At 43.8% G+C, this 16,685-nt stretch overlaps 1 protein-coding gene across 1 annotated transcript in view; it reads left to right on the plus strand.

Moving 5' to 3' along the window:
• Window positions 1-16,685, plus strand: part of thsd7aa (thrombospondin, type I, domain containing 7Aa) — a gene marked incomplete at both ends in the record, with an annotated part of 204,039 nt that overhangs the window by 49,682 nt on the left and 137,672 nt on the right. Inside the window, 2 exons of the mRNA XM_084080528.1 lie at window positions 4,996-6,121; window positions 15,576-15,827. Coding sequence (XP_083936654.1) covers window positions 4,996-6,121; window positions 15,576-15,827 — 1,378 coding nt within the window. The remainder of the gene's footprint in view (window positions 1-4,995; window positions 6,122-15,575; window positions 15,828-16,685) is intronic.

The following is a 16,685-nucleotide window of genomic DNA, read 5'->3' on the forward strand; positions in this document are numbered from 1 at the left end:
GATCTGCTGTTTTTGAAAAATCGTGAAAATTTGTTCAAACCTTTGAATATATATATATATTTTTAAGCGAACATTTGTTGCTCAAATCTTTGCTTCTGGGGGGTCCCTGGAACAAAATATTTGAGATGGGGGTCCGCGGCCAAATACAAATCATTTTGGGGGTCCTTGACGTGAAAAAGTTTGAGAACCACTGATTTAGAAGACATTTGTAGAATCGGCCTCAGGTCTTACTGGATTAGGTACAGTACTTGAGTACATGTACTTCTTTCTTGCTTGCTTGCTTTCTTTCTTTCTTGCTTTCTTTCTTTCCGCGGTGCGTTCCATCCAGGGAGGATATAATGACAGAGATGACAGATCACGTGACCAGGACGGTGTCTCTCGTCCGAGGCAGTTTCTTCTTCTCCTCGTATTGATCTCTGTATTGATCTCAGCTCCGCTGCCCGTAGCTGCATGCAGGCTAATTCACCTCCTCCTCCGCTGACTCCTCTTCCGTTGACGTTTTCATCGCCGAACCTCAGCGCTATCGACTGAGAAACCGTGAAACGTTTTAAAAGAAGACAGAAAAATGGCCTCTGACTCGGGCCACGTTAAATTACTCTTAGCTTACAGATGTGCCACTTCAAAACTTCACATGTCCTGCCATCGCCAAGACAGTAAATTTTCAGGGGATTCCCAGGGCAATAAGAGGGACAAAGAAGGGCATTTAAAATGCTGAATTATTTTGATGATCACTGCTTTTATGATGCTAATTAATTTGAGCAACTGAGTCAGGTGATTTGAGTCAAATCACCTTTCGCCTCATAATGAGTCTGACACCTTCTTAAACACACATTCTTTTGTTCTCATGTATATGGATGTCTGTTGAAGGGAAAAACGGGGGTGTGTAGTGACAACTTCTTTTCAGGGGCAAAACAGTGCATTTTAAGGGCAGAAAAGGGAGGAAAAAAATGCATTTTCAGGGCACTATCAGGGAAAGAACAGTAACGTGTGAAGTTTTGAAGTGGCACATCTGTACATGGGAATGGGACGCCTTGCTGGTAGATTTGCTTCTTCTTTGGCTAACTTCCAACATGCAGGATGCCAGGTTAAAAATAGTTAAAGGAATAGTTCAATCAAAAGGAGAAGATTTTATCTTCTGTCTTCTATCTTTACCTGTCTTGTATCTTGTATTTTTAGCCGCATGCTGAAAGCTGGCGGCTCTACAGACAGCACTAGTCCTAGTCCGACACCCGAGTCACACCTAAGTGTCATTGGCTGTCCTGGCTGTCCTTCACACTTCCCCCCGTTTAAGCCAATGGGGAGACGGCCCTTTGCAGCACCCGCCTCTCCTTCTTTGCAGCAGAGAAAGAGAGAGGGAGAGAGCCTCAGGCAGGAGGGTTAGCCTAAATGCTAGCGTGCTTCATTAGACCTAGTTTGGCTATTAAGTTATTGTTTGGCCATGTTCACACTGACTTCAATCTTAGCTATTGTTGGGAAGACCCGTGTGGTGTCACAAAATGTTGCCACCACTTATATAAAAAACATTAGAGCGTTTAGTGTTGCAGATTCTGTGACGCTAATGTTGCCAGGTTTGGCGAGAGAAACAGGCAATCCAAAAAACAAGTAATCAGGTCTATGAAAAGATTGGGGCAAAAAAAGCCTGCCGCATGCAGCTTTATTATGACTTTGGTCATTTCTTGTTTACCTCTCTCTCATCTGCAGTGCTGGCAGTCCTGTTGATTTGGGAAGGTGCCAAGTGAGGAGGAGGGGTGTTTGTTTTCCTGGTTTATCTCCCATTTTTGTCTCGTTTGAATCTTGTGAGTGTTTTGGCTCCATGGAATGTGTATTGAAAATCGTTTGAGAAAACATTGATGCAATTGTAGATCAACTCATGGGCCATGGTTTGCCTCTGCTTGTGTTAATTGATGCAAATGACTAATCATTTGTGTTTGGTTTGTCTCACTTGCTTATAAAAGGGAGGCTGACAGTAAGAACACCAAGGAGAGAGCTGCCGCTCCTTCCTGGAAGGTTGTATATCCTGTTGCAGTTTCTTGAGTTCTTGTTTGTTCTTCTTAGTTTGGCCGTCTAAAGTATTTATTCTTTATTTTCTATTTTTGGAACTACATTGTTATTTGTTATTGGAGTGTTCTTTTTTTTTTTAAAGAAGGTAGGACAAGCACATCCCCACAGTGTCTTTAAACACGGTGCTGCTCGACCCAAAAATAATCAAGTGAAGAAAAAGAGAATGTCCGTCCGCACACGATGGGCTGCTCTCCCATCTTTAAACACAAATATGAACCAGAAGTGAACAACGTTTCGCCCATACAGGGCTTCATCAAGTTGGTTATGTTTTGCCTATAGGCCTACACTCTATACTATCTCTCACAGGACTTTTTGGAAGGCAAATAAATACGGAAAAAACTTGCTTTCCTGAAGCCTTGGCAAGTGGCTTCAGTTGTTTTGGAGGAATTATCACCTGTTCCCAGTGGTGTGAGGACCAGTAGACTAGATACTGACAATGTTTTCCTGTTCTGGTTGAACTGTGATCTAGTATGATAGTGACGACACTAGCATAGACTCACATTGTAAGAATGGAATGCAGAAATGCTCTGTCTATCTCAATGAGGAAGTTCCAATGTTAGGAACTACAGCCCTACAACTGGGGTGCTCCTTCCATTCCGACATCTCGCCACTCCGACTAGTGGCTTCCGCGTGCGGTTAGGGTTAGGGTTAGGGTTAGGTATAGGGTTCGTCAACGTCGGAAAGGCGACATGTCGGAAAGGCGAAATGCACCCCTACAACTACAACTCTCTCTCTCTATGGCTCTGGGTTGGTCGCTCCATTCTGTCAGACGGTTGGTCGCTCCAGAAACACTCTGTTATGATCCAAACACAGGCTGTTACAGTTTACAGTTTAGGCATTTAGAAGAAACTCTTAATCCGGAGACGACTTACAGTATAAGCAAGATAACACAAGATAATACCAGGTCAATGCCAGGTCAACCATGACCTGGCATCTGTCTATACATAACATGCTGTATCTAAGTTACGTTGTAGCCTTTGCATAATCCTGCAAGGTCGCTCAAGGCTAGGGCCAGTGCTACGGGCTCAAGTCATGTGACATGCAGTCATGTGACATGCAGTCATGATGCGACACACTGTTTGCACACAAACACTTTGGGAATAACCTTCAATCGTCTGATCCTGAGGACACAGTGATTCAGCAGGTCTCTCTCTCTCTCTTTCCGAGCGGAGCTTGGGCGGCCGGGCAGCTAATAACCTAATTAGCCTTTATAAGTAATGCCTTGCCCAGGGGCCAGTCCAGGTCGAACACAGAGCGCTAATGCTTTTATATGCGAGACCATGCTATTCCTCACAGCGCAGGGCATTTTAACTCATTGAGACCGGGAACGCATCTGTGTGTCATTTATTTTCAAGATGTCTTGAAGCTCATAGCGCGGCACCGAGTGCCGCTCTATGAGCTTGTAGATCTGCTATTTTGTTTTAAATTGTGATATTTCTTTGCAAATCTTATATATATTTTTAAAGCAAACATGTTTTTAACTCTGTTACAACTTCTGGGGGTCCCTGGAACAAAATATTTTGAGATGGGGGTCCACGGTCAAATACATATCATTTTTTGAGAACCACTGATATTATAGCAACATACATTAGGATTATTTAGAAGACATTTGTAGAATCTCCAGAAGCAAAGATTGGAGATTGGAGTACTTTAAAAATATATGTATTCATCACCAATCATTTTCCACAATATCTTTCCAAAAAATTGCAGATCTACAAGCTCTCTCGGTGCACTCGGTGCCGCGCTATGAGCTTGTCGATCTGCAATTTTTTCATAGCCAAATAAATCTTAAGATGACACAGATGTGTTCCCGGTCTTAATGGGTTAATGTTCCTGGGCTATTGATTGGAGGCAGTGAGTATCCCTCCTCCCTCCCCGGCGGTGTTTTAGCGCTCACACACCATGTTTACCTGAGCCTGTAATTGTGCCTCTCTCATAAATCCCCGGGAAAGTGCAATCAGGAAATTGAAAGAGAGCGATTTAATGTCAAGTGTGTATTTTGTCAGGGCATTCTTATTGCTCTCAGAGGCACTTAGGCTGCTGATATTTAACCCATTAAGACCGGGAACGCATCTGTGTCATTTTAAGATGTATTTGGGCTATTCAAACATAGCAGATATACAAGCTCATAGCGATGACATTTTTTGCAAATCTTTATATTTTTGTTTTAAGCGAACAATTTTTAACTCAAATCTTTGCTTCTGGGGGATTCTACAAATGTCTTCTAAATCCTAACAGTTTTTTTTTAACAAACTCATGTTGCTATAATATCAGTGGTTCTCAATGTTTTTTATGTCAAGGACCCCCACAATTACATGTATTTGGCCGCGGACCCCCATGTCAAAATATGTTGTTCCAGGGACCCCCCAGAAGCAAAGATTTGAGTTAAAGATGTTCGCTTTAAAACATATATATATATTCAACGGTTTGTACACATTTCCCACAATTTTTCCAAAAAATAGCAGATCTACAAGCTCGTACAAGCTTGTAGATCTGCTATTTTTTTATTGCCAAAGAAATCTTAAAATGACACAGATGTGTTCCCGGTCTTAATGGGTTAATGTGTAAAGGCATTAGAGAGTGTTCTCGCCGGCACTTTAGGATCTGTGTGACTCATGCTCTGCTTGTGGGAGGTACGAGGCTGGATCTGAGCTATAAGCTCTCTCTGTTTGTGTTATTTGGTGTATTTTCTGGTTGCAGAAAGTGTGGAAAATTGTGGGAGTACGAATGAATTAGCTTGCTAGCAAATGGGGGGGGGGGTTCCGGGGAGTGAACATAATATAATATATAAACCTCCTGCCTTCCGTGCCTACTGTACATGTACTATCATTACGCTGAATTTATATTGTTAATGGATGAACTCTATGTATAATGCCTCTGTGTGATGAACTGTCCCCTGACGTCCTGTATGTTTCCTCTGTGTTCCTCTTCCAGGACCTTGGGGCAGGTGTATGGGCAGTGAGTGCGGGCCGGGCGGGGGCCAGAGCCGGGCGGTGTGGTGCGCCCACGCTGAGGGCTGGACCACACTGCACACCAACTGCGACCAGGCGGAGCGACCGGCCAACCAGCAGGGCTGCTTCCACGTGTGTGACCGCCACAAGGACCTGTACGACTGGCAGCTGGGCGCGTGGAACCAGTGCGTGCCCGTGTCCATGCGCAGCGGCAGCGCGGGGGGGTTGGCGCGGCCGCCCCCCGCCGTGTGCACCCGGGGCGAGGAGGGCATCCAGACGCGCGAGGTGGGCTGCGTGCAGAAGGCGGACGGCGAGCCCGCCGAGGACCCCGCCATCTGCGAGTACTTCGAGCCCAAGCCGCGCCTGGAGCAGGCCTGCCTCATCCCGTGTCCCCGGGACTGCGTGGCGTCCGAGTTCGGCCCCTGGACCGGCTGCTCCAAGACCTGCGGCACGGGCCTGCAGAACCGCATCCGCCACGTGCTGGCTCCGCCCCTCTTCGGAGGCTCCGCCTGCCCCAACCTGACGGAGTTCCAGACGTGTCGGCCGAGCCCCTGCGAGGGCGAGGAGTCTCTCTACAGCCTGAGGGTGGGCTCCTGGGGGTCCTGCGCCGTACCTTTACCCCGCCAGGCCAGACAGGCCGACGACAGACCCCCGAGAGAGGGAGAGAAGACCCCGAGAGGGGCCGACAAACCCCCCAAAGGAGGTGATAAACCCGCAAGAGGAGGCGGTAAACGATCCAGAGGAGGTGATAAAGCGTCCAGAGGCGGCGATAAAGCGCCCAGGGAGGGCGACAGAGCGTCCAGGGCGAACCGCAGGGCCGACAGGCTGAACAGGAACCCGGCGGACCAGCCGTCCAGGCAGGCCGACCGGCCCAAGAGACAGAGGAAGGCCAAGAACAAGGAGAAGAGGGAGAAGATGAGGGAGAAGGTCCGGGAGAGGCTGAGGGAGCGGGGGAAGGTCAAAGACCCCGAGACCAGGGAGCTCATCAAGAAGAGACGCAACAGGAACCGTCAGAACCGCCAGGGAGGCAAGCTGTGGGACCTGACCGTGGGCTACCAGACCAGAGAGGTCACCTGCATCCATAAGAGCGGCACCGCCGAGAACCTCAGGTGAGACACCAACATCTAGTCACCTCCTCCTCGGTGTCCCTGATCTCATTGTGTGTATTTGATCACTTTGTGTGTGCGTGTGTGTGTGTGTGTGTGTGTGTGTGTGTGTGTGTGTGTGTGTGTGTGTGTGTGTGTGTGTGTGTGTGTGTGTGTGTGTGTGTGTGTGTGTGTGTGTGTGTGTGTGTCCTTACTGCTGCCTGTGTTAGTCAGAGAGAGAGAGAGAGAGAGAGAGAGAGAGAGGGAGAGGGAGAGGGAGAGGGAGAGGGAGAGGGAGGGAGAGAGAGAGAGAGAGAGAGAGAGAGAGAGAGAGAGAGAGGGGCAGAATTCTCTATATAATTATATAGAGAATGTTGTTGGCTTAGTCTCAGCTGGTGTCATGGAATCACATACTGTACTTGGGGATTCTGGGATATGGCTAGATAGATAGAGATAGATACCGACAGGATATTCAGAAATCCCATAGCTCATACAGGCATGCAGGGAACAGGGACTTGCAGCCACTCAGCACGGCGCAGACCATAGCATTAGGAGTTCTCCTTAATGCTATGTGACTCTTTGGGTTTCATATCGCCGGTATAGCGCAATCTCTTGACTTAAGTCAAACTAAAGAATACACTTTTGCTACTCGCCAAAACACAGATGGCTTTAATGTGTTGAAAGCATTCTCTCCCGCACTGGAGTAACTAAAACATTTTTTATATATTATAGTCATATCCCAGAATCCCCCAAGTACGTGGTTCCATGACACCAACTGAGACTAAAGTCAACACAATGCAGATAAAGATAAATCCATTTCCCTTAAACCTGTTTCCAGAGTGACATTATAGCATCAACAAACAACATTTAATGTAATTCTATCACAGAGCCGACAGAACAAAAAGATAACCATCATGGCTCGAGCCTCCAAATTGAAACAGCTTCCCCACTGGGATTCCCCGTCAAGGCGGGGAGGGAGGGAGGGGATACATGTCTGTGGAAGCTCAGTAAATATATATATTTACAGAGAAAGGAGGGGTGGGGGGCGGGGCAGAGGATGCTACTATACCGATGTGTTCAAAGGTTAGCCTGGCATTGCCAGACTATTGTATTTTTAACCCATTTAATCCGGGAACGCATCTGTGTCATTTTAAGATTTATTTGGCTATTCACAAATAGCAGATATACAAGCTCATAGTGCGGCACCGAGTGCCGCACTATGAGCTTGTAGATCTACTATTTTTGAAAAATCGTGAAAATGTGTGCAAATCTTTGAATATATTTATTTTTACGCACACATTTTTAACAACTTTTCCATTGTCCATGGACCCCCAAAATTATATGTATTTGGCGGCGGACCCCCATCTGATAATAATTTTGTTCCAGGGACCCCCTCCCAGCTTATATATCTGCTATTTTTGAATAGCCAAAGAAATCTTAAAATGACACAGATGCGTTCTTGGTGGGTTCATTTCTTGTACATTCTTGTAGGTTCATTTGAGTTTGAGTAGGGACTATAGGGAGTCAATATCTTTAATTAGGTTTTGTTATTAAGGCATTCTACGTTTTGGTGGCATTCAGCATGGAATGCATTTCTTCCTGTTTGACCCGAAAGTTCACAGGACGGGTGGTGACACACACTAAACACTTTACTAACATAAAGTGTTGATCAAAAATCAAATGCAGTTTTATCTGGTTGTCTTTGTGAATAATTGAGGTTATGTATTATGCGATATAAACACACATTATCACACAGCTTACGGTCACTCAGACAAATAACCGTTCATGAATATTAATCACTTAAACTTGTTTACTGCCTTGAAACGTTATTGTCTCCTTGGCAAGATCTTAAAGGAAAAACATTAGTAACATTAGTTTTTTCTGTGAAGATGAAAAGAATGTTGAGTCAGTGCTGCCTGCGGTGTTCTGAAGTATTTGAAAGTGTTTGTGTTTTAATTCACGGTCTGGAACATCCTGACCCATGAATGTTAAGTATCTACATTTATGAAGCAGACAAACATTGTTGCTGTCAGACGTCCAAAACCCTTCCTTGTTTTATCATTATTGTAAAACCATTTAAAAACAGTGATGATAGCTCTTGGGTGGCGCAGAGGTGAAAGTCCCTGCCCACCACCGTAGAGGTCGTGGGTTCAAATCCACCGCTATAGACACGCTGTCGAGCGTCTTTAGGACGTTTATCTAGCTATAGATAGCGTCTATAGCACGATCTACAAGCTTACATTGGGAGCTTGTAGATCGGCTATTTTCAAATAGTAGATAGGCCCAAAGTAGACAGGTCTGAAGTGGTTTCGTAATAATAATCAAAATAATAGATTCATCAAATCTCAAACTTCGTGTGGCCACAGCCTGTGATGTCAGTCATCTATGAAATATACAGTATGGCGTTTGAATCCATATCTGGTCAAAGTTTCAGCCAGATGAGAGCCGGCCTCGTTCCATCTAACTATATAAATGGCGACCGACTTCCGCACCCTCGGTGAGGACACCCCACAGCTCTGTTATCGACTAAACAACGCACCGCCAGACCACATGTCGCCAACTGACTCGCCACGGCGGCCGCGCTGAATTTACGCATTTCTGGTGTAACGCCACCGCCAGCATGCGCTGGGTTGCCAGGTTTGCACAGCCAGCGCCAGAAAGAAGCAACCACCTACATCAAACAAACAACACCCATCCCAAGGGCCCCGCCCTCTTCTACGGGGGTCCCCACGCGCCCCTACACTTACAGGGGGTCCGGCCACCAGCGGGCTGACCGCGGACCCCCTGCATAACTATTACATTCTCTCCCTACATGCCTCACTTACACCTCGCTGAAACTCGCGCCCGCCGCGCTTACAACACGCTCACCTGGCAACACCAACACCCCTCCCTCCACCCCCTCTTCCTCACCACCACGCCACTGCATACAGTCGGCACAACGTCCCTTCTCCACATACACACAGCACACACACTCACACACACACATGCTTCTACGCCGCCAACGCTCACCAACACGTCGCCAACGCGCAACAACAGTTCTGCATTGCTGCGTCTCTTCTCCACCACCACGCTCCATTCAGGTCACTACAATGTCTACACACGCTGCCTCTACTTCTTCCTGTACTTACAGCCACACTATCCGCTCCCCTGTGCACGTCGCCACGCTGTCTACTCTTTACCTCCCTCTCTGCCTCATAGCAAGTTAGCAACAGCCTCCACAGCACACACTGCTACCCCCCCCCCCGCCTGTTGCACGCCTAATACTCGCCTCCATCCCCAATATACACGCGGCCACGCTGGGCCCCGTGCGCGGCTGGGGTTTCTACTCTACTTATCAAATAATGAAAGTTCAATATTTCACAGATATAAATGTCAAGAAAAAATAAATGCATACTGGCAGTGAGTGAGCATAAGACATGTGCTTGCATTGGTCCAGTGGTTTGTGAGATTAACTCCAAACCAACAAACAAACAAACAAACACAAACACAGCAAACAGCAGCTATAGCCTCCTACATGCTGTGAAAGAAAATAGACATCGCCAAGAAAAGACATGCGTAGAAGAAACAAGTTAAAAGTCAATAGTTCACGAGGAATATTCTTAAGGAAAACTGCAGGAACCTCGGGGGAGCGAGACACAGATGCTGTGTTTACATCTGTTATTAAAATCCCTCGACTTCCCTCCTAGCTAGAGGCTTTTAGGAAGCATTTAGCTCCATACGTCTCTAAACGTGGCCACGGGTTGGGTTTGTTCACTGGACTGACTGTGAGTTCCACAGCAGATGATGCTGAGGTGTTACTATATTAATCCATTACAGCGCGGAAAAACATCTGTCATTTTAACCACTTTCTTTAACCACTCTCTCATACTTGGGCTATTCAAGAATAGCAGATATACAAGCTCATAGCGAGTGCTGCGCTATGAGCTTGTAGATCTATTTATGAAAAAAAAAAATGAAAATGGGTCAAATCTTTGAATATATATATTTGTATATCTTTAAAGGGAACATTTTTAACTCAAATCTTTGCTCCTGGGGGATTCTACAAATGTCTTCTAAATCCTAACAGCTTTCTGATAAAACTATGTTGCTATAATATCAGTGGTGCTCAAGCTTGTTCATGTCAAGATTCATTATATGTATTTGGCCGCGGACCACCCATCTCAAAAGTTTTTGTTCCCGGGACCCCCTCAGGAAAAAAAATAATATATTTAATGGTTTAAGTATATACTGTATACATACTGTACAATACAGTATTATATAGTGCACAATACAGTAGAATAAGTGTGGTCTAAGAGCCTGGGTCTTTGTTGGGAGACAGATGACCTCATTCTGTCTCAGGTTGTTTCACTGTGGCTCTAATAGAGGCCAGTGCACACAGCATCCAACCTCATCCATCCTCATCCATCCTCATCCACTCTTTATGACAGGCAGTGGTGGGAAACGTACTCCATTTTTTTTTTTACTTTTAAGTAAAAGTATCAATACTGCAAAGTAGAAATACTCTGTTACAAGCAAAAGTCCAGAATTCAAAATTTACTGAAGCAAAAGTGAAAAAGTATTGGTATCAAAATGTACTTAAAGTACCAACAGTAGAAAGTGCTCATTATGCAGAATGTCCCATTCCTCATGTTTTCAAACGTTTAAAATGTGTACAAATTGTTTGAAAATAGCAGATCTACAAGCTCACAATGCGTCGCATCGCTTCACATTGTGAGCTTGTAGATCGGCTATTTTCAAATGGCCAAAATGTATATAGAGCTGAAGAGGTTAATGTATGTTTTGTAATAATAATAAATATCTACAAAGTAACGAGTAGTTTTCAAATAATTGTAGTGGACATTTTGGATGGTTTGCGCGTTAGGACCGGGTTCCAATCAAGTGTAGGGACATAAAAGTTATGGATTGCAGCTTTAAGCCCCATTTCAAAACAAAGCCACTGTACACGCTCATAAAGTGTCAACCTTTTCATGGCCCAACAATTGCCTCCTGGTAGAAAGTGATTAAACACACACACACACACACACACACACACACACAAGTCCCTTCCTAGTTTTGCTCCAAAGGACACAAGGACGCAACTCAAAGTTCCAAACTCAAATCAACTTTTTATTTTCCAACTCTGTTTTTTGCATTGGTTGGCTTCTTTTGTTGATTGGTCTGGTCTGCTAGTAGTTTTAGTTAGTAGTTAGGTTGTAAACCTTTAACAGAGGAAAAATAAAGATTAGCAACATTGCCATTTAACAACAAATCATATCATTTTTCAAACTCATTTTTTAAAAACTTTGCTTTTTCAAACAATAATGTTTCAAACCAATAAATGTTTTAAAACAATAAATGTTTTAAAAAAATAAATGTTTTAATACAATAAATGTTCCAAACCAATAAATGTTTTAAAACAATGCTTTAAACAATTAAAGCCCTTAGACCAAACAATAAGAGTCTTTAAACAATTAAGTAAATAATAAAGACACATCTTCAGAAAAATAGCTGATCCACAAGCGTGTATATCGGCTCTTTTCCACTTGGCATTTTCAACCTTTTTTAAAACATGGCAAATTCATGAACTCTACATGTTAGTAGTTTTAAAATCAAATAAACCACAACATGGTAATTGCATGAATTGTCTACATTTTAAATCATAAAGAGGATTTTAGCCTTTTTAACTTTGTATTATTCTTTTGTATTCCACACTTTTAACTTTTCAAACACAAGAAATCAATGTTGCAATGTAATGAGTTATTTGACCGATGCTGCAATGTGTTCCTTAACTTTAGCAGTAGCCTACACATGAACACTTTTAAGCAGCATTGCAAACATTAAACAGCATTTCAAACTCTCACTCACACACACACACACACACACACACACACACACACACACACACACACACACACACACACACACACACACACACACACACACACACACACACACACACACACACACACACACACACACACCCAAGGTTTGTAATAATTCTCAGTAGCGGTTGGTACTTAGAATGCTTATCTTGGAAAGTCTGGTCCATGTATAGTTCAAAGACGCCACCTCCAAAATCAGAACCTCCTTGTGACTGGTGTCAACAAAACCGACATCAGGTGTATTTGGGATGTTAGCAAAGGCATCACAAGCTAAACCAAACCAATCTGGTAACACTCTTGAGTGTTTGTACATTGCTGCACTGGATGGCACACATGTTTTGACTGCATCGGACACTATGTCGACAATGCGGTCGTGGCGAGCAATGTACCAATTTTTATATGCACTACATCCATTGGTGATGTGTGCAATTGATTCTAGGTGTTGTTCAGAATCATGATGATTTATACAGAGTGGACTATGGATAATGACATAATCCCTATACGTCATCATATCACATGATGTGGCAGCGGTGGCCTAGTGGTTAGAGGGGCGGCCTTGATACCGGAAGGTCCCTAGTTCGATTCCCCAATTCATCACATCAATCATGAATCACCGCTGAAAAGCCCTTGAGCAAGGCTTCCATGCAGGGTCCGGCTGGAAACAAGCTTCGTGCTTAGTCCGACACCCTGGGTAAACAACAAACTTTGCTTTGCTTACATTCTGCATGATATTATACGTTGAGGATTAGTGAGAATGATAAGTATACAAGTATACAAGTATATATATATATATATATATATATATATATATATATATATATATATATATATATATATATATATATATATGTTGAGGATTAGAGAGAATGCCCGAGCGGTTTGATTATTCTGAACAACTCAGTGAAGAGACAGATGGTCTGGACGCTCCAAGGAGGCTTATAGCTCATAATATTATGATGATCACACATTAATGTAGGGCCAGCATCACCTGTATTTACGCTTATGGATAGAAATAGGGGAATCTCTCATTTCACATCCATTATTATGCTAAATCATGTTAATTATCACTCCATGGCATGCATAGTGAAGAGGTATTTGTATCATGTAATCGTCTCTGGATGTTGAGCTGCAAGCCTTCCATAACACAACATCACAAATAACTCAAATAACCCTATTTTACAAAGTATTAACAAGTTTGACTTAAGTAAAAGTATCAATACTGCAATGTAGAAATACTCTGTTACAAGTAAAAGTCCAGAATTAAAAAAGTACTTGAGTAAATGTACAAAGCTATTGGTATAAAAATGTACATAAAGTACTAAAGTAAAAGTAGTCATTATGCAGAATGTCCCATTTCACAAGCTTTCCAATGTACAAAATGTATAAAACATGTTGAAAATAGCAGATCTACAAGCTCACAATCTGAGCTTGTAGATCTGCTATTTTCAAATGGCCGAAATGCATATAGGACTGAAGTGGTGAATGTGTGTTTTGTAATAATAATCAAAATCTATAACTAGTAACTAAATGTTTTCAAATAATTATAAGAGAGATTTAGTGGAGTAGTATTGAGTATTGAAATTATTGAACATTGGAATTACTCCAGTAAAGTAAAAGTACCTCAAAATTGTACTTGAGTACATTACTTAAGTAAATGTAGGCCTACTTAGTTACTTTACACTATTTTATACTTGAGAAAAACTAAAATGTTGGCCTATATGACATGCCTACAATAAATACTAGTGATCGGGGTCTCTCTCTGCAGGGCTCTATAGTTGGTCTGAACATTTTTGTCTCTGTTTACACCCAAACTCTTCACCGCAAGTTGCTGATCTGCAGATCGGGACACAAGAGAGAGAGAGAGAGAGAGAGAGAGGGCTTGTTTGTGTCTGGAAGAGGAGAGAGAGAGAGAGAGAGAGAGAGAGAGAGAGAGAGAGAGAGAGAGAGAGAGAGAGAGAGAGAGAGAGAGAGAGAGAGAGAGAGAGAGAGAGAGAGAGAGAGGGCTTGTTTGTGTCTGGAAGAGGAGAGAGAGAGAGAGAGAGAGAGAGAGAGAGAGAGAGAGAGAGAGAGAGAGAGAGAGAGGGGGGGGGGGGGGGCTGTTATGGTATCTTTATCCACAATGGTCTATTAGCCTCACTGTTGTAACCACATGCACGCCACGCACACGCACACATACACACGTGCACGCACACGCACACACAGCGGAGACAAATCAAGCTCTTTAACAACACTGAACCAGACAGCGAATCCCCGCCACTAGAAAAGGCCAGGCTTCCTGTGATGTGACTCTGTCAAAACAACCAGAACAAATTGCTCTGGAATCATTCTGCACATTATTTATGCAGAATAATTCACCATTAATTTCTCTCTCCATCCACAGCCTCATATACAGAGACACACAGAGACACACACACAGACACACAGAGACACACACAGAGACACACAGAGCTGGAGCTGCAGCTCTGTTTGTGTTTGTTTGAGCCTTTATTTGGTTTACGGGGGCAAACAAACTGATGCATGCAATTGTTTTTTTTTACAAAGCCACTGTTATACATTGACAGAGAGAGGTTGGAAGTCCCAACGCGTTTCAGCCAAGTGGTGAACATAGAAGGGCTCTGGTGCTCAACAGTAGAGGACAATTTAATAAGAAAAACAAAAATGTTACTTTGGACAACTTCCACGTCTGTTTGACTCTGGAAGGAGACGGTTTGTGGAAACGTCAGTCACCCCTGTGGTGTAATAAAAGACCTAACTGAGCGCTCCAGTCATTTATTATATTCTGAGTTTCTTCTCTCTCTGTCTCTTCTTCCTAATTTTCCTCATCACTACCTCCTGCTCTGCACGGCAGTTTGATCAACGAGAAGTTGTTTTTAAATGTGCTTTAACAGATGAACTGCCGGGAATTCATTCCTTCGTTAATCAGCCACTGCCAGCGTTAGTACTAATCTTTCGAGATTTGTTTTTCAATAACGATGCAAACATCAGAGGTTTACATCCACCGCAATCTTCCGTTCTTTAGTTATCGGCAGTTGAATATAGCTTCTGGGATAATAAATCAGAGATAAACATATTTTTATAAATCGTTCGACCGAACGGGCTGGATTTGTTTTTAGATCACATGATTTCCGAGTGCATTCTTCTTCAGGAGTCCTATAGGATCACTGACAGGTTGCGGAAGAGCGCCCTCTATCGTAAATCACTGACATCATCAAATTACTTCTATAGACGTCAATGGCAGTCAATGTGTTAACCCGTTAAGACCTGGAGCTTGTAGATCTGCTATTTTTGAAAATTCGTGAAAATGTGTGCAAATCTTTGAATATATATATTTTTAAAGCGAACATTTTTAACTCAAATCTTTGCTTCTTGGGGTCCCTGGAACAAAATATTTTGATGGCGGTCCGCGGCCAAATACACATCATTTTGGGGGTCCTTGACATGAAAAAGATTGAACACCACTGATATAGAAACATAGGTTTTTCAGAATACTGTTGCGATTTAGGAGACATGTAGAATCGGCTTCAGGTCTCAATGGGTTAATACATTTGACTTGACTTGAATTTGACTCTCTCTCTCTCTCTCTCTCTCTCTCTCTCTCTCTCTCTCTCTCTCTCCAGCCTGTGTTCTGAAGAGAGTCTACCGGTGACCTACCAGGCCTGTGTGATGACTAAAGGCTGCGAGGTCTCTGAGTGGTCCGAGTGGTCGGCGTGCTCCAAGGAGTGCTACGACCTCAACGGGCCCACGGGCGAGCGGGCGCGCACCCGCCAGGTCAGCCAGCTGCCCGTAGGGGGCGGCGGGGCGGAGTGCCCCGAGCTGGAGGAGAAGGAGGTCTGTACCCCGCAGGGAGAGGGAGTCCCGCCCTGCATTGTGTGAGTAGATACAAACCCAACACACCTCTCACTCCTCAGAATGCATGTTGTGACTTCTTGGGACAAAATGTGACCAAACGTCAAATGTTCCATCGGATGGGGGGGGGGGGGGGTTTGACCCTTCCCATCAAACGGTGCCGGGCGGACCTGAGCCACGAGAGGCAGCGCCGAGCGAGCCATCAGGCGAGCGAGTCGCCGTGCCGACCGTTGCGAAGTTTGCTTGGGTCAACTCAGCGCCGTTTGAGTTGATGTCCCCGATAAGGACAGAATCCACACCTTGTACATCTGCTATTTTTGAAAATTACATTTAAAAAATATGTACTGTATATATTTTTTTGACACTAATATTCTCTTCTGGGGGTCCATGGCAGAAAGCATGGTCAGATAGGGGTCCGCAGCTAAATAAATATACATTTGGGGGTCCTTACTCCTTAGCACGTAAACTGTTATAGATCAGGGCTGCAACTATTGATTATCTTCTTGAATCGAATAATCTGCTATTTTCACTACTTTTGAGTGACAGTTGTACAACAACATAGGGCATTAAAAACATACACAATGTAAATATGGAGATACAGATGAGACAGCCAACCTCTTCACTCTTCCCCTGATCTTTCCTGTAAAGTTATTTTCCCTCCATTGTCGAGCCTGATTTGCTTCTTAGTCTCCACTGAATTGCCCCCCAGGTGTGAAATAACAACCATTTCACACCTGATTTATAAATGAATGAACTGAACTATGGTGTTGCTCTGCAGGCGTTCTCATGTCTTCTCTAAAGGCTCTGCTGGGTAAGACCGCCGTGTTCTCTACCACTGACCTACTAAACTATAACATATAGAACATTATATATAACAGCTT

This window comes from Gymnoscopelus microlampas (genome assembly GCF_963454915.1).
Source record: "Gymnoscopelus microlampas genome assembly, chromosome: 15".
Taxonomy (NCBI): Eukaryota; Metazoa; Chordata; class Actinopteri; order Myctophiformes; family Myctophidae; genus Gymnoscopelus; species Gymnoscopelus microlampas.